This window comes from Simochromis diagramma, unplaced genomic scaffold (assembly GCF_900408965.1).
Source record: "Simochromis diagramma unplaced genomic scaffold, fSimDia1.1 OVJJ01000293.1, whole genome shotgun sequence".
Taxonomy (NCBI): domain Eukaryota; kingdom Metazoa; phylum Chordata; class Actinopteri; order Cichliformes; family Cichlidae; genus Simochromis; species Simochromis diagramma.
Genome location: NW_024386801.1, coordinates 4847680 through 4875303, shown reverse-complemented (window position 1 = coordinate 4875303; position 27624 = coordinate 4847680). Strand labels below are relative to the sequence as shown.

Below are 27624 nucleotides of genomic sequence, written 5' to 3'. Positions count from 1 at the left end.
ATTTTTTTCTCTCTAGAGGATTACATTTATAAATGTCACAGCAATGAAACTATATTTCTACGTACCATTTTGATACCCCCCACATCCCCTGGAAAAAAAAAACCCCAAACAAACAAAAAGCATCTGTTACCTACAATATGTACACAAAGTGCAAGGAGGCACTTCAAAATATCATGCTTTTAAGATAGTGGTGCAAAAAATAATTATCATATTATTTTAATTCATGCTTCTAAAACCGTGAGTTTGAACATAATATTGGTCCAACACACAATCCCCATCGGTGACACTGTCGGCTACTCGCTGTATATGTATATAAAGATATATATGTGTATGTGTGTGTTTGTGTGTGTGCGTGTGTGTCGTGAAGATCATAAGAGGTTAGAGTGTCAGTGCTGTACTCACTCATAACAATTACAAATGTACTGACCTTCCATGTGTTTATTTGTTTACTTATTTTTGCATTTTTGTTACGTGTGCATTTGGAGAAAAGTGTGAAGATGGTGCATATATACATCATTCTATGCAGTATGTTGAGCAGAACGCTGCATGCTCATCGTGATGTATAAAAGTAGACAAATGACAGAGCGCTGCACTAGATGTTGTGTTAAGTTTCCTACTGTTACTTTAATTGGCATTTGTTTGAATCGAACACCTTCAAGGCAAGGTCATTCAGCACGGATGAAAAGAAACAAGAGAGGAGAGAAGAATACAGTGCAAAGAAATCAAATTCACATTGACATCAGTTTCACCTCCCTCACACATGCACCCAGAAAACAATAACAGACAGCATTCCTGCTTTGTTTGTGTATTTGCCATATATTGTTTTTAATCATTTAGTTCTATGAGATGATTATATGTGTATTACCTGATAACTGGAACATCCTGGCATATAACTGTGCGTGTCCGTTCTCATATTCTGGTTTCATCAACTACCTTCCCACTTTATGGATAAACAGCTGCAGCATTTAGGGTTTGTAGAAACAGTCTTGAGCTCTGGTGGCAAAAATATATTGTTTACCTTTATAGATCTGGCTAAAACAAGAAGCTGGCAGGTGTTCCCAGAGAGGATCTGTCTCTGTTCGTGCAAGCCAAGAATCCATCTGACAGCCGAATGCCGCTCTACTTCCTTCTCAATTTCTTTTTATAAACGTTTCTAGCTGTTCACCTTTTGTGCTATGCCAGTGTTTAGTAATAACTATGTCTGTGCTTTCTAGTACACTGGTTCACAGGCTCACTCAGCCACTGGAATGTAGTTTGAAATAATAAACGTGTGCTCACTGTATTTTCATATATTATAGAATAACTTTCTTTCGACAAAGACTTTTGCTGTCATTTTTCATAGACAAAGCTTTTAAAGTTGTGCTCTTAAGAGGCCATTCTCAAGGAAACACTGGTCTTACAAACAAGTAAACATTTTAGGATTAAAATATGTTTCCCTGTAAGAGTAAACATGACAAGCCTGAGTATCTTTTGATCTCACTTATTTTAAAGTAGTTTCTTTTTTAAGTTGGAAAGATTATTGTCTGCACTCACATTCTGGCCCAATTTGTGCTTTAAAAAATATATATTTTCAATATATTTTATTCAATATTTTATGTAGGTATGCCATTTAGATTTACATTTAGTTTTAAACTGATTGAAATGTCTTTTTCATTGGTATTAAAGAATTACTATTTTTGGTGAAAACCGATACTCTATACATTGTAATTTTAGGGCAACGCTTTAGATTTTGAGGTTTTATCTCTTGTTGTGCTATAAATGGATAGTTTAAGAAAATGGATGTCATGGTGACAGTTCAAAGGCCTCTGTGAGCTGATTGATTTTCTGCCTGTTTGGTCCCTTTAATTGACTCGGTCATGTTTTGACCTTAGCACTCTCTCTCTCTATCACACACACAAATTAGCTTTAAATATCACTGAATGCGTGACACAAAGAAAAAGATCCCTTTTCTACACAGTAGACAAAATAAAATAAAATAAAACCATTGGGTGCTTTGAGGCTCAGCATGTTTTTCCTGTTCACTATTGTTCTCCCTGACCCCTTTATCAGTTTTCTGGTCCACAGGGATACTGAGTAATATTGGGTAACTATAATTGCAGTAAGAAGCACTTTAGAGACACTTTTGTTCTTAGATGAGAGGCTGGGTTGAAAACAAAAAGCAGTGGCCATGTGCACACATTGTGATAGTACTGACAGGGATGGAAAGAAGGGGATTTCATTACAAATTGCATTGGCTGTCGTGAATAATGCTCCAACTCCCACTTGTCTTTGACACTATAATAACGTGTCACCTTTAAGAAACGTGTAAGACACTCAGTGCATCTCCGCTTCTTCACTCCTCATACAAATAGGGGACCAGGATGTATTGCTAAGAATAGCTTTTCTAACCTTTGTTTTCCTCCCTTCCTTCACCCTCCAAGTCTTGAAGTATGTTGTGCAAGTGTCTGCTATACAGGACGTAACTGCGCTCTAACATGTGAGGTATGCCTATGTTATCATTTCACAATTAAGTGAATTAGTATCATATATATCAGTCAGATAGACAGTTAAAATTTTATAGGGACTAAATTTTTTTAAAAAAGAAAAGAAATGTAAGCTACATAAAAAAGAACAATTAGTAGTTCTGTTCATGTGATTTTTCATTCATTCTTGTATATCACCAGACAGGAAAGCTTGTGGAGCCCAGAAGCAGGGGATCTCTGTGCTGCCATTATTCATGTTTCCATGGTTCCTCCTCAACAAGCGTGCACTCCGCAGCAGAGCCATTAGTGGCTGAGGTTACCTGTAAGAAGTTAGCAGAAGATCTAAACAGCGGATCCAAGAAAAAAAGAAAATTCTGGTCAAAAGACCTTAGAATAACACCACATTCTTAAAGCTTATAACGCATCAGATCAACTACTGCATTGCTATATGATGTCTATAAACTAAAATATTGTATACAACATTCTTATTTAAATTTGACTACTTTTAGCTATAGCGCTTTGTAGGGCTGTAGTCTCCAGAACAACTAGTTAACTGACCAAATAATTACTAGTTTTCTAATTGATGTTACTTTCATAAGGAGAATGTCGTTTCAGTACTATTCCCTCATTTTTAATGGTTGGAGCAAAAACTTACAGTTAGGATCACTTTGGATAGAGACTTTGAAAAGAGTAGCTTTTTAACATTTGCTCAGCATTAGCTCTGTGATACCTGTCAAAAAGGTCGGCAGTGTGGCTACATTTTTATTAAGGCTAAATTTTTCACACATCTTTCATCTTAAATGCTTGAGACTATAAGTATGTGCATGTTAGAAACTGTAACTGGTATGTGTATTAAAGCAAAAGGTTTGGGACCAACATCTGCCAGTTGCAGTAAGACCAACAAAGCAAGACCATATTCACCAAGACCAAAGCAAATATGAATCTTTCACTTTCATCAGAAGGATTATATTACAGTTGGAGAGGTGTCAAACCTATTGGTCAGAGCATGTTGCTTGTTTGCATTTTTGTCCTGGGATCACCAGTTAATATGATTTGTGTGGATGCACACTGGTATATGCTGGTTGACTGCAAATCTGTTGTTTTTATTTTAGTACAAAATGAAGAGTTTGAAATAATTTAAACAATGTTTTGTTTAATAACATTTTTGTTTATCTATAAATAATTTTGGCTAATAAGGCAAAATGCACTCAGTACAGTGGAGCTGATTTAGAAAGATTATTCTCCCCAAGACCAATGAATAGGTTTTAGGGTAGAACCAATTTCAGTTAATGGAGATTTTCTTTGGTTGACTACAGCCCTCTTTAGCACCTGAAACCTACAAAGACAGAATTGCTATTTTGCAATAAGGAACACTGGAACTGCAGGAAAACCACTGATGTCCATGCATGCTCGTGGTAGTCCTAACATGAGTTAGACAGTTTCTTTTAATGACCTGGGAATGGACCACAAATTTATGATGAAAACCAACTTAAGAGGCAGTAAAAAAAAAAGACAAATGAATACATTTTAAATTCAGAATAAACAAATAACACAAAAAAGGAAAGAACACTACCAAATGGATGCATAGTTACGTTTTAGCTATTCTGCAAGCATCTATGGCGTTTCAATGGACTTGAAATGGGTTAGAAATGTATATGAGGCAAAGCAGAACAGAAAACAGGGAAAAGTGGTGTGGAAGGTACTGGAAGCAGCAAGGTTTTGTGTAACATTCATATGTAAGTGTCCATTAATAAAGCAAGTCTGAGAAAGAAAGATATAACTTTTTGCCATGGGCAGATTGCTTGTGCGACAGATTACCAGCGTTGCTAGGTAACGCCCTTCATCCTTTAATAAATGAATAGGCTCATCAGTAGACCTTTGCCGCCCGTCTGTGTGTGTCAGAGAACAAGCATTATGAACTTACATATAATATTCTAAAAGACTGGAATACATTCAGATATTAGATTTAAAATGTTTTACATTTCCGGAGCTCCTTCTCCCCTCTAGATTTCACAGAATATTTCTCACACTGGACAGAAATAGATGGTGTCAAAATGCAAAAAAAACAAAAAAAAAAACCCTTGTAGGGAATGACTCACTGACAGTTTCGTAGTTGGTGTGTAGGGAATATATGAACTGCTAATTAGCTCTAGCACTTCCCTTTCTGTATCTTAAATCCTACAGAAAATGGGAAACCTTTGGAAATGTTCCCATTTAACAGTTAAAATCTGCTGTATTCTAAGAAAAAGCAGAATATGCCACACTCGACAATAACTTGAACATAAGCAATATTTAAAATTATGTCAAAAGACATTTCTTTAAAGTGTTTATTAATACATGTATTCTGAAGTTTTGATAAAGGTGGCTGGTAAATAATTCCTCTGTGTCATAATGAGGATTATCCTGCTCTGCCTTTTGAACTGGAGCCAACCCCCAATTGGCTCCAGTAATCAGATTAGGCTAACTGTTGAGGGAGAGAAATTTGATCCTTTATTCATATGTACCGATGCTGAATAATATTTTGACATAAACTATAATTTTTTGTTGTTGTTTTTCAACAGCAAAGCTGCTATTCCAGAGAAATGAACACATGCATACATCCAACTATTGTTCCATTGCTTCACTTCTGAAATAAAATAACAGCGGGTGTATTTACAATGATGTAAACAAAGACGCAATGCTTAAAACTCAAACAGATTCAAGCAAGGTGCAGGGTGAGCATGCAACACGAGAGAGGGTTATATACAGGTCTCTATGTTTGTAAGCATTAAATGTACCTTGCATTCATCTACTACAACAGAATTGTTAGCAGTGGCGCTAGCAGTTGTGGTATCGGTAGCGGTTAAGACGCACTGGTTGGAATTATTTTCGTGGTGGTTCTTCATGTCATCGTAATAAGACTGGGTCTTTGTCATCATTTCAATGTCATCCGACTTTGCCGTGTGTGCATCCAGCTCATCCAGCTCTGCCTTCGACATGTGGTACACGATGCCTGCACCGTAGGAGTCACCCACCACGTTCACTGAGGTCCTGAATCGATCACTGATGAGACACAAATCAGCATGAAAGATGGCTTTGCATGCTAGTAAAGGGTTTGCAAACCCCTAATACAAAAGCAAAGGCAAAATTACCTTGTACAGTGTAACCACAATATAATTTTTTCTTTTATCAAACTCACAGCAGCCAGTCGACAGCAACCAGGAGACTGATATCTTGGGTTGGCAGGCCTACAGCAGTTAGGATCAGCAACATAGTCACCAGGCCAGCACTGGGAATACTCGCCGCCCCGACACTGGCCAAGGTGGCTGTCAGACTGGGTGAAGATATGGGAAAGCGGCACTCAATAACATTCTCCAAAACCACTTGCCTAACCTCATTCTTCACACCCTGATGCACTTCCCCAAACACCAATGAACATTACATCCTCTGCATCTCACAGTTAAAAGGAGGCACTCAGTTTCTGCTGTGCTTAGGCTGAGGCGCACCCGAGTAGGTTCTTCATCTTTATGAACAGAGGCTCACAGAGATGAAAGAGAGATTGGATATTTAATTTGAAGGTCCATGGATTTATATCCAATAAAAATGTCAGAGTCAATGTCATCTATGTGCAGATCACTGGATTATAAGAGTATTTTGGAAAGATTGTTGCGATGAAAACAGCGAGTGACTGGTAATTCTTGCTTAGCTTCCTCCTTAGCATGAGACAAGGGACTGGGGCATATGGCTGCTTCCTCTGGGTGCTTAATTTGCTGTACTCTAAATTTCTTTTCAGCTCACCACTAAATGCCACAACACTTCTGCTGAGTTTATCTTTATTGTAATGATCTAACTGTGGGAGCTGCATTTATCTCAGTTTAAACAATTTAAACAGTGGGAACTGCAAGTCTTACTTTGGTGACTAAGAATAGCTTCAATGGAAGAACTGCACACATATGCAGCCATTCTGTAGGACTCCATTTCTAAAACCCATTCTTATATATATGTAAGCTAGGATGGGATGTTAAATATTAAGTGCAAAGCCGTGTTTTTTCTGACCTGACAGTGATAATCTGACCAGGGTCAAGGTTGACACCGTTCATCTGGGCAATGAAAATGGCAGCCACAGCCTCATACAGAGCAGTTCCATCCATGTTGATGGTGGCACCGACTGGGAGCACAAAACGAGTGACTCTTTTGTCAATACCCAAATTCTCTTCCAGACAACGAAAGGTGACAGGTAGTGTACCAGCACTGGAGGGGAAAAGCAAAACAAGTTGGATTATAAATGTATAATAATTTGCACAAATATTAAGGCAGCAATTCCTTTTCCATTCTGATGCTAACCTGGAGGCTGTCCCCAGAGCAGTAATCCAGGCCTGGAAGATGCCCAGGAAGAAGGTGAAGGGGTTTTTCCTGGTGATAACGAAGTAAATGCTGGGGAGGAAAATTGCTCCGTGGATAATGAGGCCAATGATCACTGTCACCATGTACATGCCCAGCTGCCTAGCCACGACCTCCAGATCCTTAATGGAAATGATCTTGCCACAAATCAAACAGGCAATACCAAAAGGAGAGTACCTGATGAGAAGAAAAAGTATATGTTTAATCATTTAGCAACATATTAATATAGTTAACCCTCATAAAATCTTCCTATTACAAGCAAGCCTTTATCTTTTAAAGCGTTACAGTGACTTGACAAATAACTTGGAATGAACAACAAACACATTAAATTAAGTCATTTCTGATTCAAATGACTTAAATGAGTTTTAAAATGAGTCAATGGGAATCTTGAGTGACACTAACCACATGATCATGATGACAAGTTTCATCACAATCTCATTGAGGATACTGAAGAATTCAATCATGAGCCTGGCCTTCTCTCCCATCTTGCCCATGCAGATGCCAAATGCAATAAAGAAACCAATCAGACCTGTGACAAAAAATCATAAATGTGTCACATTTTGAATGCCACCAGTGCTGAAGGGTGAGATTTGTCCAGCATCAGGGAATTCTTATAAGATGATAGGGTTTCCATTTAAAAACCAATAGGCCTGTCCAGATATTTGCAACATTCAAAACCGATTCCCAGTCATGACTCTAGAGTATGACTGGAATATCTGAAATACCTGAACATCTATTTTCCATGATATTAAATCAATATGGTGCCGAGGGAATTAATCTAAATGACTTTGATTATTCCCCGACTTGTTCTCTTTGCATTGTGGTTTCGATGGAAATGTCTCAACTGCAAAACATTCAGAACATTTCCATCAGGCAGCGATCTGTATTTCTGTGTATTGCGCTAGTTAGCAAATGCTGTGATGGTGATGGCTAAGCTGGCTAAGATGATGAATGTTCTCAACATGTATACATGTTCTGTTACCTGCTACCAGCTTAGCATTTGCATCTTAGCTTCATCATTGTCTTCATTTTAGCATGCTGATGTTAGCGCTTAGCACCATTCGTAATATTGCTTAATGTTACTAGGCCACATACTGCAGCTATATTACTGTGTTTTCAGTTGCAGTGAGTTTTACATACCCAAAACATTCATGCCACTTTTGAACTGCAGTGACTTTTTGATGACGTACTGAGGCTCCTTTGTAATGTTAGCCACTAGGCCCTCCATAGTGGTGGCATTGACATCCTCCTCAATAACGACCTCCACCTTCTTTGTGACTGTCTGAATCTGAAAGAAATTAAGCATTAAGCATAAATATTAATGAGCTAATGACATTTAAAATATTTTGCTTTAAGAATTCTTTTGTGGTATTAAAGGTAATGCACTGCAGTGGTTCTGAATCAGATCTTTCTAAAAGACTCCAGTTTGCTCGTGTAAATGGAGAGTCCTCTTCACACACTAAGGTTAACTATGGAGTTCCACAGGGTTCCATGCTAGGACCAATTCTGTTAACATTATACATGCTTCCCTTAGGCAGTATCATCAGAAGGCATTGGCAAACATTTTCACTACTATACAGATGATACTAAACTTTATCTATCCATGAAAATACACCATAACACACACCAGTTAGTTAAACTGCAGGTATGTCTTAAAGACAAACCCACAGCAAGTGCTATCCAGAGTAAGCAAATTCTCACTCTGGATAGCATTACCTTGACCACCAATTCTTGGAATTGTTTTTTACCAGGATATTCAACGCATATATTAAACAATTATGTAGAACTTTTTTCCACTTGAAGCATATCTCTAAAATTAGAAACATGTCTTAGAGTGATGTTGAAAAACTGTTCATTCATTTATTACTTCTAGGTTGGATTTGTTCATTATTATTCGAATGTCCTAAAAAAGCCTTTAGTTGATCCAAAATGCTGCAACAAGAGTATTGACAGGGACTAGGAAGATATATAGCAACATATATATATATATATATAGCAAGATATATCTTCTACACTGACTTCTCTTCATTGGCTCTCTGTTAAATTTAGAATCAGATTTAATATCTTTCTTATAATGTACAAGGTCTTGGATAATCAGGCCGCATCTTATCTTAATGACCTTATAGTACAATAACATCACATTAGAGCACTTTGCTCTAGACTGTGAGCCTACTAGTTGTTCCTTTAGTATTTGAAAGTAGAATGAGAGGTATAGTCTTCACCTTTCAGGCCCCTCTTCTGTGGAATCAGCTCTAAATTTGGATTTAGCAGATAGACACCCTTTCTTCTTTTAAGATAAGGCTTAAAACTTCTAATTTTGATAAAGTATATTTTTAGGGCTGGATCAGGAGACCCTGAATCCTCAAGCTCTAGGCTGCTGGGGGATTCCCATGATGTGTTTCTTCTTCAATAACCTTTTTCACTCACTATATACTCATTAGTAATTAATTAGTTATTAATCTCTGGCTCTCTTCCAACAGATGGCTGCCTCTCCCTGAGCCTGATTCTGCTTCTTCCTGTTAAAGGGTAGTTTTTTCTTCCCACTGTCCCCAAAGCGCTTGCTCGAGGAGGGGTTGCTTGGATTTTCTATGTTTCCTTTCTATTATTGAAAGCTATTTACTTCACAATATAATAGCATTGGGGCAACTGTTGTTTTGATTTGGCATTATATAAATAAAATTTGTATTGTGTGTGCAATTGTTTTGGTTTATCAGGCATCAACCCCTGTAGTTCTCTGTTGGTAGCCTCTTCCGAACACTTTATGAATGTAAGCCTACACATGTCCCAATACACAAGTTTATTTTCTATGACTTTATGTAATATTCCCTAATAAGTGATGGGATGGCATTCATGTGTTCAGATATCTCACAAAGATTTTCAAACTGTGAGTAAATCCTTTTAATCTGTTACCTGTTGGAAACAAGCCTGCACAAGATTCTCTGGGAAAAGGTTCCTGATCAGATCAAAGAAGGCATCCAGACTAGACACATCATCGTTTTTCTCGCCCTCGCCAAGATTCTCCTTCAGTTTGGGGTTGCCAGGGTGGATGACTAACACCAGGATAACTCCCAGGATAGCAGCAATAATTGTGGTTGTCATGTAGTAGACCATAGCTCTGGTGCCCAGGCGACCGCTAGATTTGGCATCAAGACCGGCTAGACCTGCACCCAAAGCAAGCAAGATCATGTTTGCCTGTTAATTGCTAGAACGTATCCAATGGAAATGTTGACTCAATGCTGCAAGACATGAAGGCTGTGCTATGCAAAGACAATTAGTAGATTATATAAGGGTATTTTCTTATTGCATTATGACTTTTTCACCAAGTCTATTTTAGTGTATTAGAGCAGCAAAAGGTGTAAATCAGGAACTTAATATTCCTAATTTATTTGAGTGTGATAAATTTACACTGCACCTGTGATTAAACTGGAGATAATGAGTGGCAGGATCAACATCTTCAGCATCCTCATTAGGATGTCTCCAGGAAAAGCAATCACCATGACAATGTCTGGGTGGATTGGGGAAGCAACACGAAGCAGCATCCCTGATACAGCCCCCAAGATCACACCTGAAGTGCAACAAGAAAAATAAAAAGGTGTAAAATCCCAAAATATGAAATTGTGTGAGAGAAACAAAGAGAAATACAGAAACAAAGTGGCCAAGCCAACTTTAAGTAAGTCAGATATTACATGCAAATAAAGCATAACAAAATGCTATGATTTTAATCATTTGCTACTTGAAAATAGTATCAATTCAAACTATGAAATAAATAATTCTCAAATGATTTGTTCTCAAAGACATCGTATTAACATCTTAGTAACATCTTAGCTTCCAGCCTTATAATTTCAGTTGTTTGGTGAGAAGGAATCTGCTGGATACTTAGGGAGGGCAGTGGGTTGTGAAGATAAAATGCAAACCTGCTGACAGTGAGCAAAGCTCGTGGAGGATTAAGATCAGATTCCTTTGAAGCAGAGAGGAGGAGCAGCATGTCAGACTCACTGGTGAAGCATCTGTCATCTCAGCAAACTCTTTTAAAAATGTTATTTTTTCAAAAGCTTCAATAAATGATGGATAAAAAGATATGTTTCACTCTAATCTCAGGCACAAATTTTGTCTCACTGAGATACTTGGATTATTTTCACATTATCTTTTTTGCGTGTGCAACCTTACCTTTCCTCTGATCTCCATTCTTTAATAGCCTGAATATTGTGACATTTGAAAGATCCTCTATTCTCAAACAAAATCGTTGTTGACCCTTAAAGCCACAATGTCTCTTCTAACCAACAACTCTTTTCCTGCCACACACTGTTCCTGCCATTAAGTAAAGCTGACCTCTGTATGCTCCCACCCCCCCCCCCCCACTCCCCTGCCTACCAGGCCTGGTGGTTGGCCTCTGTGTCTGTCTGTCTTAGGCAAGACAAAACTCCAACATCCTCCTGGGGCTGCACTTCCGCTGCCAAAGATAACACAGCCCAATATATTGTTTCATAACACAAACTGATCACAAGGCCTCCAGCGTTTTTTTTTTGTTTTGTTTTTTTTAAACCTAAGTTGTCTTCAGCGCTTTAATCTATCCCCCAGTCTAACAGCATCCTGTGGATTCTGCACACCCGATGGTTTTGGATGGCACTTGATTTCCTGTGCTTTCCCTTTGGAGCAATTGCAAGTTCCCTTTCAAGGTTTCATCTGCCAAGTGACAGATGATCAATGATCATGCTGGCTCACTTGCTTTGTGAGCGTCCAGCCGGGTGCCATTGGATGTACACAGTACACACGCTCACACAAGCCCACATCCATACAAGTGCAATGCAGTAAGAAACTGAATAAGTCAAATGTACGCATATTTTTTAATTTACAGTTTAAAGAGTCCTGTAATTATAGACTGTATGACTGGGAGAGCCGACATAAAAACAAACCATCAGAAAGAACTACAGTTTAAACAAATCTAATTTAAGACCTTACATCTCTTCCTTTATTAAAAACTTTTTTTCTTTGGACCCTAATCAGCCTGTGGTAAGATGACAGCACTTTTCATGCATCACCAGAGGCTGTTTGTATGTCCAGTACAGCACAGCTTTTGATAGCAACAGGTGGCACAGAATTGGGAAAGTTCAGAACACTCAGTCATCTTTCTGTCTGAGCACAGATGGCATCTCCTCCGCACATATAATTGAGCTAGCATAAGACTGAACTCAGTGGTAGTTAGTATCTGTGTTTAGCCCGCCTTGCTTTTTATTTTTTTTCTCTCGAGATAAAAAACAAAACAAAACATAATAATAATAATAAAAAGTAATTGAAAGAAAAAAAAACAGCGTGAGGGGGCTTACCAAGGACAGTGAGAGTGAGAAGAAGGTTCTTGAACATTTTGGAGCAGATTAGGGCACATTTCGACTGGGGCCTGGCCTCAATGGGCTCCAGGTGACTCTCGTGCATCCTCACCTCCACTTGTTTAGGCATACTGTTGGCACTGTGATATGAAGAAAGAACAAGTGATTTTTGTTAAAATCAAAGCCATCAAGTCAGACAATGTGAAAAGTACACACTTGACCACAGAACATTTTTGATGTCCATGCTGTGGCGATCATGCTGTGGTCATATTCTGTCATGTGACAGTCACTGTGAGAAAGAAGACTCTGTTGATTCCACAACAACATACAGGAGCCTTTGAAAACTGTTTATAGCTCAAATCAAAACACTGTGTGATGAAAAATGTTTAGCATTCAAGCGTTGCCAAGCTGTCACTCGAACACTGTTTGTTCATGGTTAAGAGAGCATTCCAAAAGATGCAAGCTGACTACAAGCTGCTGCTTCTGAAATCACAGTCCTTTGGGGTATCTCATCTCAGTTTACTGAAGGGCGATTGTGTAGCCCCAATTTTCTCAGAGCAGACTTTTGTTAGATTTTTGCAGAAACTGTGAAACTTTTTTTCTGATAAAATAAAATAAATTGTGGAAAATGTTGGCAGACTTTTCAGGAATTGTTACAATGCACAGATTAAACAGAGCCTTAATTTTACAATGTTGTTGCACTGAAAAAAAAAAGAGTATGAGACAAAAATGCCTAACTATCAAATAATATATCTGTTTAGACTTTCTCTTTCTATCTCTCAGTTATCATTTCAGTTTTCACATTCACAGGTAATGCTTTGAGAGCAGCTTTGTGTTGAATAAAACACAATTTTCCATAATGAGCAGCCCAGAGTAGCTTTCTGTAGTCCCACTGAGGTGTTAATGCATTTGTTTAATGAGAAGGGAGCCAGCTGTGTCTGTCATGTGACAGTTAGGTATGTGTAAGAAAAGAGAAAATAACAGGCACTATAGCTTTATGCTAATCCCTCAGCATCAAGTTAAAGAAAAAATATGCACAATTAACTTGCTTGGCTTGATATATCTTTTGTCTGCTTATGGTCTTTGTTGCTATTCAATGAGCCCATTACAAATTCTGGTGTGATGGATAACCAAGAACAGAAAAAATGAAATAAAGTGACCCTCACCTTCCCCCTTGCCATGGGGTTCACAGTCTAAAAAACACAAATGGAAGCTTCAGTGGTGAAGATTATGCTATTTGGAGATATTAATGATGATGTCAAGTATTTTTTTCTTTCTTTGTCAAAGCTAAAGCTTTTACCAAATGCAACAGAGAGCTTGAATCAAGAGGTTGTTTTGGGAGAGGAACCTCACAGCCAGCCTTGTTATTATTATGATTTTTTAGGTTTTAGTTTTTTGTGTATGCATACAATTCCACATAAAACACACACTTTCTAAGTTACACGCACCTCCCCCATTGTGTGTGCATTGTGATGCTGAAAGACTATAACAAGACCACCTGGTCACCTTCCAGGCACACAGATGGATGATTCCTAGCTCCTCTTATTAATTTCTACGTGTGAAATACAGAAAATACACGCAAACAGCAGGCAAGTAGCAGCCACATTGCACTCTATCTTGGTGTGATTTCATACTTTAGATAAAAACTCAAGGAATTCATAAAACCCCAGAAATTAAAAAATTACCATTATATAAAAATCCTATTCCACGGGAGTGATGAGTGCTGCTAATTGAATGTCCCCCTTTTTCTCTCCCTTTCATTATTTTTAGCACTATGAGAGGAAGCAGGCGATACTCTGCCGTAATCCTCTCATTAACACTTCTCTCACCAAGTCAGAGACAAATGAGAGAGCAGGTTTGTGTGACCCAGTGATGGATGAATGTGAAAAAATATAGCTAAGAGTTACAGCCACTGCAGCAGCTGCATTATTTATTATCAATTTGCACCAGGAGGAAATAGCAAGGTGTTTTTGTGTTATAGAGTCATTTTGTTGGATGGAACATTCTTCTTGTTATTAACATTTCATGAGCTTCGAATTAATTACTGTGCCCTAACAAATAATTCTGAGAAGCTTCACACTTAAGTCCACAATCAGATGGGACTGGGCATCTTGTTTTAGGAAGTGTAAATGTTAAAAAGTTACTTTTGTTTCAGTATAATCAGATTTTACTAAATGTTCAGTACAAAACCATATTTCAGACCTGTACAAGCCCACACACCCACAAACAGCTTCTTCCTCTCAGTCACTAATGGGATCATGTTGTAAACCGGTTAATCTTGGCTGAGAGCTTAGTCAGATTAATTGCATTACAGGACTGTAAAGCCATGAAGAGTTACTGGAGTTGTGAATAAAATGAAAACTATAAAACTATATTTTTTTCATTGTATATAAAAACAAAACTTAAAAATCAATAAGTGGCTGGAGTAAAAAAAAGAGAGAAAAAGTAAAAGGAGTAAATATTTATGATATGAATGGAAATACATAGTACTTACTTCATTTCTGGGGGAGTTGAGGTAAGTGCTATATACATTGACCAGGATCAAATCTCCAGTCTTTGGTATTTAAGAGGGAGTCGGCACAAGAAAGTGTTAGCAGGCGTGCAAGTGCTCCATCCAAATGTGTTGCCTGATGTCAGCAGATAAGATCCCAGGTACAGCCGGTGGCTAAAAACACCTCTGCTCTGCTGACGGCAACCTGCTTTCAGCTGTCCACAAACTCCTCCGCAGCATCCAGAGAGGAGCGAGTCAACACAGTCCAGACGACAGACTTAGTCACAGACACAGCAACCTGAATGGCCCCATCCTGATGTCTGCTACATCCCCCACCGCCCACCCCCCCTCCACCACCACACCTCCTACCCCTTGACTCCACTGCCACCAACACCCACGGCCAGCTACTCACGAGTCTCACACGTGCACACATATCATACGCAGACGCACAGCCAACAAACCTAAAAGTAAATAAATAACTAAGAAGAAGAAATGGAGGGAGGAGCTAGTATCAGAGCCTATGTTTCAAATCCCTCAGGGTCCTTAACAGTCCCTGAACACTGTAATCCCCACAGAGAGCATGCTTCTAGACACATCCAAGTACCATGGATAGTGCATGACAGGCTAGACTGCTGGAGATGAGCATGATCATGCTGGCACAATATAATAGTGCTTTGTAAGTAACCCTTTTCTGGGAAAAGATGATTAAAGAATAAATGATTAACATACATAATTCTGCTGTTTAGAGGTTTGAGGACATCCAGATGGATATGTGGTTCACCACATTATACACTGGTTAATCTATCTATCTATCTATCTATCTATCTATCTATCTTATTGACTATAGTCAATAAAACTCCAAACTGAACTCCAAAGCACAATTGACCTATGTGATTCATGTGAGGATGCTGTCACGCTGATTTCCCTCTAGTCTCCCAGCAGCATGAGACTTCACATGGCATTGAGCAGTATCACATTATTCTAATTAGGGAAATGTGTTGGAAAGCTATTTCCTCTTCAAACAAATGACCAGCTACACAACAAAAGCGAGAGGAATGCCATCTCTGTCTGTAAAGGTTGTGTCATGAGAAATCACTCATCCTAAATCCCTTAACATGTCATCCTTATTCAAAGGGCTCTCCCGGGAAAAGAGTGCAGTTTCGGGATGAGAGCAAGGGGCTAGGACAGAGAAGAAGGGGTTACAAGGGGGAGTAAGAGGGACACTAGGGGAGAAGGGGGTACTGGGGTCGCACCAGCACTTCTCAGCCAAAAGAGGGGCCTGTGAGGGGAAGGCCGAGGCAGCCATCCCCGCTTTTGGCTGGTACCATGTGAAGCTCTCTGCTTCCTCTCTCTTCCTTCTGAGGGGCTTTGTTTCACACGCAAACAGTGGCAGTGGCCCCAACTCGTCCGGCCAAGCGCTGCATCCAAACTGGCAGGAGCAAGAAAAGGAGGGGGGGGGATTCAGATGAGAGGGGGTGCAAGGGTATAGCAAGAGGGGAGTGCAGTGGGCATGTCCAGAATGCCAGTTCTTTCAGGCCACTGATGTCATGCCTGTGCCCACCGTGGGAGAGCAGCGGAGGGACCAAGGCGCCCCTTTCTCTTGCCCCCCTCCACAGTCTCTTTTTCCAGGATGAATGAATCTTTCAGAAGCAGCAACTCATTGTGTCCCATAATCGACGGCGATTATCCCAATTTTATGCAGCCTTCCCAGTGCGAGGAGGTTCCCTGAGCGCTGGCATTGAGGGCTGCTGCGATGCAGCAAGGACCACGAGGGGTTGTCCTGGCAACACTCTGTGGTTTAGAGAAGAGGATGAAGGGGAAGGAGGAAGCTCACAGCCACACACATACATAGCATACAAACACACAGCCTGCACAAACACCCTATAAAGAGAATGTATGGCTCAAAAGATTGAAGTTTTATCTTTATCTCCTAAAAGAAAATTCATTCAAATTCATGCATTCAAAGAAAATTTAAACAAACTTCATGAGGCATTTTGTGCTGCTTCATAATTTTTGAGCTACTGTGGTAAGTGTGGACATATGGTGCCAGTCATAAAATATGTCTACCTAATAACTAAAGAAGTTTGCATTAGAGGCTGGTTGTGTGATTACTGGTCAAATTCAGGCTGTTATCATCCATGTGATAGCACAGACGGCCCATTATACACGTTTCCCACTGGTCTCTCGAGGAGCCCGATCCCGGTTCTCTTGATTGGTGCATCACAATATGTTGTGATGTAAAGGCAACTGGAGCAGGGCCAGGCTCCGGATATATCTGCCCCCTTTGGGCCTCACAGTCACTTGCATTACAGTGGGAAGAAATGAGCTCACACATACTGGCTGCCTAGGAGCTGTGACCACCACCAGCCCCTCAAAAGGAAGCTCTCAGCAAACACTCCAGGTTGTGCTGTGCATAAGAAGTGGGAGATAATTTCCAGGACTCTAAAGAAAGAGAGGCTTTATCACACTGCACCTCTAGATTATGTATCCCTACATGGTTGGGATTAATATGTTCAGGGACAGGTATCGATAGAGATGTCCACAGAGGGAAAAGTAATCAAGTGGAAGTTCCAATAAAACAATACTGATGCAAAACTGCATGTGTTAAATATCAAATCCCAAATCACAACTGACACTGTGCTTTCCTTCCACAGTCAGTATGCTATTCTCCAACAAATAAACATTTTTAAAGATTATGTATTTTCTGCATAATATCTTTATACATTGTCTTTTTACATATTTGTGTCTCAGCTGTTTCTGAATGTTGTTTTCCAAAGCATGCTACACCTCTGACATTCCCATTTTAGTGTTGGTGATCCTAAATTTTCTCAATTCTGTTAATTTAAGAGAGTAGGTGTACAGTCACTCAGTGGGACACTTAAAAAGTTGTGTTAGGCCTATTCAAATTTAACCGTGCAGTGAGCTTATAGTCACAAGAAAGACACAAAGGTAAATGTATGTGAACATGAATAAAATATATTTATGCTGAAATTCATCAAAGTCACTAATCACTAACTGGAAAGCAGGTGATGTGTTCTAAAGGAAATTCTGAGGAAACTTTTCTGCAATTGTGAAGTTTTACTCACAGTCAAATAAGAGAAAAGCAACAGAAATTTAAAGCGTGTTGTTATCAATATAGTGCTGCAGATCTGGTGACAATAACAGGGGTATCCTTAAAAACATATGGGCATCCTGCCTTTGTAGGCCTAAGCACTGGTATTCAGTACCACGGTCAGTGACCCAGCCTCCGGTCTTAGCACAGATCTCCCAAATACTGACAGACTACCAAGTACTTACCACAGCTGACCCTGAGATTGTCACATGGTGTTACTGCCCATACTGAAACTATAAGGAGCTCAAAAAAGTCATACTTGTCATAATTATACCAATATTTTTACATGAATTCACAGACTGGAGCTTGTCAGTTTTGTCTTTCAGTGCTTCCAACAAATACAGTGATGACTCTCCTCTTCAATTAATGTCCTTCCTGAGAGATACAATTCTCAATTTCTTGTATTCAATAGCTGTAAGACAGATTTTCTCTTTTCAAATTTCCCATTTTTCTCATTATATTTTAAAATCACAGTGTATCGCCATCTTGGCAGTGCATAAAGGAGCATTCCCTAAGGTTTCCTTTTGTTTAGCACAACTCTGTGTCTATAATGAGGCAGTCATTAGAGAGTCTCTGAGAATCCCGAAGCTTGTGTTGGAGTCTCTATAGATCGCACATGCGAAAAAGTCCCACTGTAATTAAGTCCTAACGGCCCATTATGCAGAATCATGGTTGTCACAGGAATGAATGAGGTGACTTCAATTCATCTGGATAATATCTGACAGGGAATTTAGTCTGATGGTATCTATTTCACCACAACCTCTTTACTGCTGGAGCTACAGGACACGTAGTGACACCCCAGAGTATGTTGGATTATTTTTATTATTTAAAAAGGCCGAACATCAAACAGCTATTCTCAAACCTCTCACATTCATAACCCAAGTCTCAGTTTTTATGACTCACATTCTTCTTAGACTCTTAACTGTGAATATTTCAGCTATGTAGTGACCGCTCCTTCATTACAAGCTATCCAACTCTCCAACTCTTTTCTAAGTTCACAAAAAAAGAAGAGTCAACTGAGATGCTCTCACTCTACCGCTCCAAACCTCCCAGATGATGGGTTACACACATTTCCCGCCTCTTAAGAGTGTTTCTGTGTTCATGCTGTATATGAAGTGAGGCTACAGCACTATCATTAGCAGAGGCGCATCTGTTTAACAGAACATCCCATTTTTCAACACACAGCTTTTCATGCCGTTGGTCCGATCCCCACCGGAGCTCATTAAATGAGCCAGTAAGGCAGGACAACCCCACCCCCTACTACAAACACCGCTATAATATACCCGCTACATGGCTGAGAGGCAGATGACAGGGAAGAGGGGAGGGGTTAAATGGCAAGAATGCCACATCGAGATGGATCCATAACAATGCAGTGGGGGAAGGGCGAGGGAACGGGGGGCGTCACTGATGGAGGTAAGGATGGAGACAAAGGAAAGGAATGGCAAGCAAATAAGAAAACAGCAAAGGTGAAGGGGAGAGTAATCACTTGAAGAGCAGCATGTCTCCACATTTACTGTAGGCACGGGGCTTTTTTGTTAGCACGTTATCTGTGGACACATGACGAGCTGACATCTGTGTTAGGCAGCTGGCCCTGTGAAATTGGATTACTGCGCAAATCATGTTTCATACATCACTAGACTCACCTGACACACTCTAAAATTGAAATGAATTAAAATGACAGGATGCACGTAAAATTGTTTTTGAATATGGAATGCCATTGTCAACAATGAAAACGTCTGCTGGTCATGTTCCATGAATCAAAGGCTGGGTGAGGGGGGTTAAAGTCCGGGTCTGGATTTGCCAATAAGAGGACAAAGGAGGATGGATGTTCTCTCTCTAATTAAACAGTGCAGCCTATAGGGACTGAGCATTGCCTGAAACAGTAGCCATTACCCTGATTTCCCCACACCACCCTGCAGCGTTGCCTGAAAGGGCATGCCTGCACACATACAGCTCATTACATCATCCAGCTCAGCCAAGATACCACGTGCACATTTTGTACCTACGCTAGCATATGACTCAGTCCTAAAGACAAATATTTTGTGTAGATTTTTATATGTTATATGAATTGGATCATTTAAATAACAAGCAAAGTCTGGTTAAAATTTTAGAAGTCTATATTAAATTTTGCTTAAAAACAGCATGGAAATCATTTTAACCTCTAACAGTAAGATAATAATACCGCAGGTATAACTGTCTTCAACAATGAAACCAGTGCCTAGTATCTGTGCAACCAAATGAAATGCTTGTACTTCTTGGATATGTGCCATATGTTATCTGCATATAAAACTTGAAATAGATGTATGTACACATGGCCGTTACAGTGTTCTTAGCAAAATCACATTTCGGTAAGATGTGCTCATTAGTTGAAAATGTAATAATCTACTAAGAACATTCTATGTTTGTGTGTGTCCAGAGGAAAATGCACATCATCAGGGACGCAATATGGAAGCGTATCAGGAGAGCAGGGAAGTGTGACCGAGCTGTCAGCTGCTCACTTTCAGTGTCTCAGCATATATCTGTTTTCCTGTTCATCGGTCTCTGTCTCTACCTAAGTTTCTCTCTTCTTTTCTTCCTCACACACATACAAGATACTGATACAGTACGGGATATTTTCGGCCAAGGCAGATTATCTTGAGCTTTTTTTGGTCCTGGTTCCATGAACTGGAGTATTTTAGGTCTTTTTTGAAATAAACAGAATTTTACAAATTAACAATTACTAAAGATAAAGAAGCACTTTACTATCGCTCTTCTTTCAGAGCCATGTCTTTGAATCTGAAAAGCAGGAGCTAGCTGTTGCTTACTACTAACACTTTTTACACGTGAAGCCACATGGAGTCTCCTGCTACTCTTTGGTTCATCTTTTTTCCTTTAAAGTCATGCACACTTTGTCAAACTTATGTAAATATGTATTCGGTCACAGGCAGCAAAGGAATGCCGTAGAGGGTGAGCACTCTCTCATAGACTTTTTCCACAACCTAATTATTGAAGCCAGCATATAGTGGCAGTCAATCATTATCATAGGCTCTGGGCAAAATAATTTTCAGCAATTTTCCACTGTCATAAATCCCACATGCATAAAAATCGTAGCCTGCGAGAAGATCGTAAACTTGCTTTGGATTTCAGGACGAGGAAACAAGGATTCCCAAAGATGTCAGTGGGAATGTACCAACAGGTCTGTGTAATCCATAAATGTTACATGGTAGACGTTGATTTTAGGTTATATGTCTAGATATCTAGAAGACTAGATAGACAGACAGACAGACAGATAGATAGATAGATAGATAGATAGATAGATAGATAGAGCTCCTAATTAACCAGTGCATAATGTGGTGAGCCAAACGCTGCTAACAAAACCCTCTCTGTGTTCATCGGCCATTGAGGCAATCCGCTCTTGGAACACGCCAACCCTACTAGAATAATGGGCCACTTTACAGGCCTCCAAGTTAGTTCACAGAATATAGAGCTGGGAAACCGCTCGCACAGGGTTCATGGGGAGGAGGGAAAACTTAATTGTTGCCTCCATTTTTGTTTTTCATCCCCCCCCCCACACCCTCTCTTTCTCCTCTCTTAGTTCTGAAAAGGGGGCTGACAAACAGGCAATGGACACAATTGTTGTGTGTTCCGCTGGACAAGTGGGTGAGGTAAACAAAACTAGACTGTAGGGTCTATCGACTGGAGCTTGTCAAGATGGGATAGGCTGAGCAGTGGGGAGCAGCACACATGCAGAGGAAGGATTGGTCAGGGAGTTGTGTAAGTAGGAGGGGTGAGGGCCACTGCCAGGTCTGGGGGGGAGTTAGGTAGAAAGGGTGAGAGTAAAGGGTCCTGAGGGAATCAGGAGAGAGAGAGCAAAAAAAAGAAGGGGGGGTTCCGGAAGAATTGGGGGGTGGACATGGGTGCTGAGGTTACTCTTCTAAGTGTGGGTATTGTATTTAGTGCTGAAGTTCTCATGCATGTCTTGCTTCAGCTCCCTAAAATGTCCGAAAGTGATGGAGCTCGCTGCGATTAAGTAGACAAGTAGCAGCTCTGCTTTGCGCTCCCACAGCTCAGGCTATTTACATACTCAAGAGGAACATTAATGCCAGTCGATCCCCCAAGGCTGAACAAAGAAGCACACAAACCTGCCTCTGAGGCCCATTACGCACTTAATTGAGGATTTGTGGAATAGTAAAAAGGGGCAAAGGAAGAGGAAGGTGGGTGAGACTGGGAGGGGTAGTGGGTGAAATGGGCAATTAAACAATTTCTTTGTTGTTTTTGTGTTATTTTTATGTTTTTCCCCCTTTGAGTTTCAGTAAGATTTGATTTCCAAAACATGGATTTCAAGTATCAAACATAGAAATGATAGGTAGACAAATGTAAACAGCAAAACCTAAAGACAGGTTAAACAAAAATGTTTGTTATTAATGTATTTTAACAGTTAGAAGGCTCTTTGGCATCTTTTTAGTTACACTTTTTGAAAGTCTCAATCTACAGATTAATGGAATAGCTCTATTATTGTTATTGAAAGTAGAGCATTTTTGCGATTGGATGCTACTTTCTGCAAAATGCAAAGGCATCTGACATCAAGTTAACAAAGCTGTTGTATAAACCAAAAGGAGCTCCATCTGATAATCAGTGTGAATCTGTCACGATAAATCACTGTTCAGATGAAGTCTTTTATTTGTTTTGAGCTCTAAATCTGCTTCAATTATGTTTCTTTTGTCGCCACACAATGGGATGATTGTTCATAGTGGCATGGTCTTTGGTGCCAGGAAGGAAAAAAAAAGAAAGAAAATGAGACCCCCTCTATCCTGCCTCTTCTTCCCTTTACCAATCACTATTGGAGTAATTTTGTGACTCCCCCTGCTGACCTGAATTGCAGTGTAGCAGGTGCCAATGGGATGTGGGTGGTTTGAAGTTTTGCAAGGAGGAGGACAGTGGCAGTGATGAAGCGAGTGGGAGGGATGAGGCCTTTGCTGTACCAGTAAATGCTGACTCAAACCTCATGTGCACCCCCCCCCCCCAGCTAGTGTGGTGACCTCCAATATTAATTATGAGCAGTTATCTAATATGATGCAGAATATAGGTCAAAACAGGAATTGGAAACTGCAGATTTGCATATAATAGGCAGAGCAGATCAAGTCAGTATGTGAGGAAACTTATCTGTATTTATGTAACTTTCAGAATGTGATGGCACTGGCAGGCTTTCAGTACGCATCCTGGATAATCTAACAATAACTTCTGACCCATGTCTACCAGATGGGACCAAACCCAAAATTCAGATAGTTTAGTAATGGGCCACAGGGCCAAGAACTTTGCACATCAAAGCACTAAATTACACTAGAAGGCTAAAATGACATCTAATTATATGATATGAATTTTAATAAGCCACTATTACAATTTTTTATTTCACAATAGTGTAGCAATGAGGCAATGTACCAGCCTGCAAAGCACAAAAAAAGTACATAAAGTAGCACCATTTTACTTTGTTGCTGTTTATGAGTAGCCTATAGAGCACCTTTCCAGCACATATACAGAGGCGTTACGCTGTGATGGCAGAAATTCCAATAATACTGTACAATTAATTTTGTTATATTTAAATAAATGTAAACTTTTTTCACTGTATTGTTTTTGTATGACGGAGTTAAGGTGTCTTTCTTTACCTCTGCTGTCAGAACCCTCATTAAGGAGAATTCTAGTCCAGCGGTACAAAATATTATTCTGAGACAAAATTTACATTACATGAGATAAACTGTAAACTTAAATGGCACCACATGGGTGGTTTTGCTTCTTCATCTGCACATCATCAGAGATTAATTGGGCAGTTTATATTGGTGTCTTATTGCAAAAATGAAGACGTGCCTCATTCGTGGCCAGCAGAGATCTATCATTTTGCCGCCCAGCAGCAGTCCCGCTAGTGAATGCCTATGATTCTGTTCCTGTGCAGTCATACAGAAGTGAAGGGAGCTGGGCTCTTTGTTTGGTCATCCCATGGGAAAGGCTTAACTGTCCAGCTCTCTGAGAACCAAAACATTGGTTCTATAGGCAGAACTACAAGAGGGAAAGGAAAAAAAACAGATGATGAATCACCTTCTTCCCCATATTGGGAAGACTCACAGCTGCGATAGAGTTACAAGAAAAAGACAAATCACGATTCAAAGCCCAGAGAGAAAAGTTGGCAAACAAATACAGTAAAATTGAGTAAAAAAATGAAATTGGGTGATATTACTGTAATTTGGAAGAACTGCAATAAAAGCAACAGCTAGAGAAAGAAAAGGGGGAGTGCTGAATGAGTGTAAAAAGAGAGATAGAGAGATAGAGATAGACAAGCACGGGTGGTAAAGAGTGAAAAGAGGAGCTGGATGGCACTTTGGCAGCTTCTGAATGTTCCCAGGAGGATTACTCAAGCACTAGATGCCACAGACTGCCAGCGAGACCACAGAGAAGCTGGGTGAATGGAGACACACAACCACACATGGACACAGGTACACTTCTGTGGATGTCCTCCTGCTGTGGACTGGTCTCTAGTTCACCTGTTTCCTCTCTTTCTTTTTTCTTCATCTACCATCAGTTTTCCTTCATTCTTCCACATTTCTCATCCCATTCTAAATCACACTTGTTCTCAGTGTCTTCAATCAAGCCTTTCCAAACAGATAAGAGAACAGGTCTGACTTGCCCAGCCCCAGACAGGTAACATGGGCCCCATCTTCTAAGTGCTTCGGTCTCAAGGAGGGGAAACAACCCCACCTTCTCCCTTGCTCACCCACTCCATCATTTATCAATTTAAAAACAAAGACTTCTATGTATTACTCTCTGTCCTCCCCAGCATTTTATCTTCCTATTACTCCCACATGTTAACTCTCTCACACTCTACCTCACACTTCTCACAGTGTAAAACCTCAGTTTGCCTGGCAAAAACTTAAGTGCTTTGGATTTCCGTGGGTGATTTTTCACCTGTTTGTTTGTTTGTTTTTGTTTGTTTTTATTTATTCCACCACATAGCTTGAATTTTCTTTGAATCAGTTCATGTCTAAATACTGCTGACTGCTTAGTTGGTCCACTGTTCCCAGTCAACTGAGTACATTACACAAATCTATCTACTGGATTCCTTCTCTAATAATTCTGAAGCACAACAGATCTTTATCAAGTTTCAAAACTATTGAGATTGATTGGTGGAATTTAATTTGCACTAAAGAGGATCACTGAAGAAGATATCAGTCAATCGACACATGGATTTTTTGACAAGGCGCCATGATTTGCCTTCAGCCGGTTTCTCCACAACAATGTGAGCGTGTATGTGCATGTGAGTGTTAACCTAAACATCTGTCCTGCCCTGAGGGCAACGAATGTTGTCTTCACTAATTAAAGTAGCATCTTGACAGATGTTAAGGATAACAGCTTTGGCAAAATATACTTTTGACTTGTTTCACTTCTAGAGCAAGATTGGCCATGCTGCAGGATGTGCATGTGTGTGTCTGTACTGCGTGTTTTTTGTGTGTGCGTGCACATGCATGACAACTGGCAACTCCTTTGTTACATGTTTTGAGTTTCCAAACTTCCAAGAGTTAAAACATATTTTAAACATATTTATTAAAATTTTACATTTTTGATAGTCATTGCAAAATTGTCTTTAAAGTTGCAATATTTGTCTTTTCAACAGTGTTACTTTGACCATTTCTATAAGCTGAAAAGCACAGAAAGAGAGAAAATTCCTTTTCCTGTCTTGTAACAAAAAATCATAAACACCCTAGAAATAATTAGTTTTTGATCCTAATTAATTCCTAACAAATGCAGGAAAGGAAGATTCAAAATTGAACTGACAGATACAGTGCCTACAAAAACGTGTTATTAATTTCTTCTGTATAAGTGGATGCTAAATATATGCATCATACAAACATTGATGTGGATGCAAATTTTCATTTATGTGAAATGCTATGGCTGCACTTCACAGTGTGAAACCGCATGACATGATAAAGACATATGCTTGCAAATATAAATGATCCCCCCTCCTTCCCCCAGCTGCATGTGTGGGTTTGCCTTGAATGTGTGTCAGGTTCAGTCATGTAAGGCAGAAAAATGCCACAGTGCAATAGTTTGCCAATATGGATCAGCTGCATGAACAGTTGCTTTACAGATTCCCGTAGCAATTACAATGAAGGTCAAGACCTCAGCGATCATGTCTCCTCATGGTACAGCCAGTTCCTCTCACAAGGCCCACCGATGGAAGAAAACATGCCCATTAAACCCAAACATATAGACTTATCTGCACTCAGGCGAAGCGCCAAACCCTGTCTAGGTTTGATCAACATGCTTTTGACAGAAGCATCCATAAACAACCCTGTAACCGTTTTCAAGACCATCCGAGACTAATGCAGAAGGCGATCAACTGAGAGTGCCAAGAGAATTGGTTTCCATGGTGACATTGATGGTGCGATTGGAAAACTGTGTGTTTGTGTGTGCTCACACCCCAACGCCCATGTGCATTCCTTTTAATATCAAAAGGAAGAGTGCTGCAAGGATTGGTTTCAGATGGGGTGGCGTTTGTAGCCAAAGGTAAGAAGGGGGGAAAGGGGTGGGAGGGACAGCTCGCTATAAGATATTTTCGGGTTTTTTGTTTTTGTTTTTTTTAAGGGAGGAGTTATTACATATATTACTCAACTGCATGGTCGTCTTGTAAATGCAAGAGGCTGCCGACACCTGACACCTCTACGAGGCTACGAATAGATTTTCCACAATAAAATACTTTATAAGAAGCTGCAACACAGGCTACAACTTGTTGGCTTTATCTTCAGAATCACTACACAGGCCACACAAGAAAAACAGGGTTTGTTCATTAGTACGCAGTTACACCTGGTGTCAAACCAAAATTTATAATGGAACTGTAAAAAATATGTCACAGCACCTATTTACAATAAAATCTACTTTTTCTATGTGATTTGCGCTTAACCCATCTGAATTTCTCTAAACAATAATAAAATGGGAATCGTTTCGCGTTTGGATGAAGGAAAACAAGGGCAGCCACCTTCACAGAGTGCTGCTTTTGGCTCAGCTGACAGTTAATTAGAATAATTATTATTAGAATAATCACGGGCCATCCTCAGAATTGTGTCCAGAAATGTTAGGTATCAAAGTGTTGACCATCGCAAAGCCGGGTTTATTTTTAACCGTCCACTGTAATGTTTCTTTACATCGTTTATCTACGTCCAACCGACTTTCATTTAACATTTGCCATTTTCGCGATCCGAAGAGAAATATGAGCATATTTAGCCCTTTTCACTGCTGCAATTTAATCTGCAGCTCAAGCTTATTGTTGACGGTCGGCCTTGTGGGACTTTTCACTGCAGGTTGTCACTTTACCTTTGGAGTAGCTGCGATATGAATGTAAAAACAAACAAACAAACAAACAAAAATGTTAATTAAAAGGGGCAGAGATGGAAATCTGTCAACCAATTAGCTTTTTGAAATGGTTTACCTACTAGCATGTATATCAGGTGCACCTGTAATCGTTTCTCAAAGCAATTACTTATGTTTACCTGTAAGTTGTAGTGATGAACAACCAACTGGATGTGACGCCAAAGAAAAGCCACTCACTCGTTAATAATCAACCTGTTTGTGTTTACGTATGCTATTTGCATGTTTAAAATAAACGCCAATCATTGTCTTACCTTTGCAGCAAATCGCGGCGAAAAAAAGTTTTTGGTGCTGTCCCCGTACAGGACCTTATTTCATCAGCTTCAGAGAGGGGCTGCCACCGCGAGATTCAGAGCGCACCGCGTTCCAAGAGAGGAGCGCTTCACAGACCAAACAGGGATTTTCTGTTAGTAAAATCCGAGGAGCTCCGCAGCTCAACGATCCCACTGAATGAGCTCTGCCTCA

At 39.8% G+C, this 27624-nt stretch overlaps 1 protein-coding gene across 3 annotated transcripts; it reads right to left on the bottom strand.

Moving 5' to 3' along the window:
* Window positions 1-1394: 1394 nt before the first annotated feature.
* Window positions 1395-27624, bottom strand: slc1a2b (solute carrier family 1 member 2b). Of its 3 annotated transcripts, none has more exons than XM_040025278.1 (11): window positions 14661-14944; window positions 12167-12306; window positions 10255-10407; window positions 9753-10003; window positions 7983-8130; window positions 7245-7371; window positions 6786-7019; window positions 6498-6692; window positions 5641-5775; window positions 5240-5504; window positions 1395-2782 (listed from the first exon to the last, which is right to left on the bottom strand). In XM_040025278.1, the coding sequence occupies exons 1-11, from the start codon at window positions 14696-14698 to the stop codon at window positions 2711-2713; spliced, it is 1758 nt and encodes a 585-aa protein (XP_039881212.1). In that variant the 5' UTR covers window positions 14699-14944; the 3' UTR covers window positions 1395-2710. The 3 variants fall into 3 exon arrangements, with proteins under 3 accessions (XP_039881212.1, XP_039881214.1, XP_039881213.1); XM_040025280.1 differs by having other exon boundaries at window positions 5316-5504; window positions 14661-14942; XM_040025279.1 differs by lacking the exon at window positions 14661-14944 and adding an exon at window positions 27414-27624 and having other exon boundaries at window positions 2711-2782.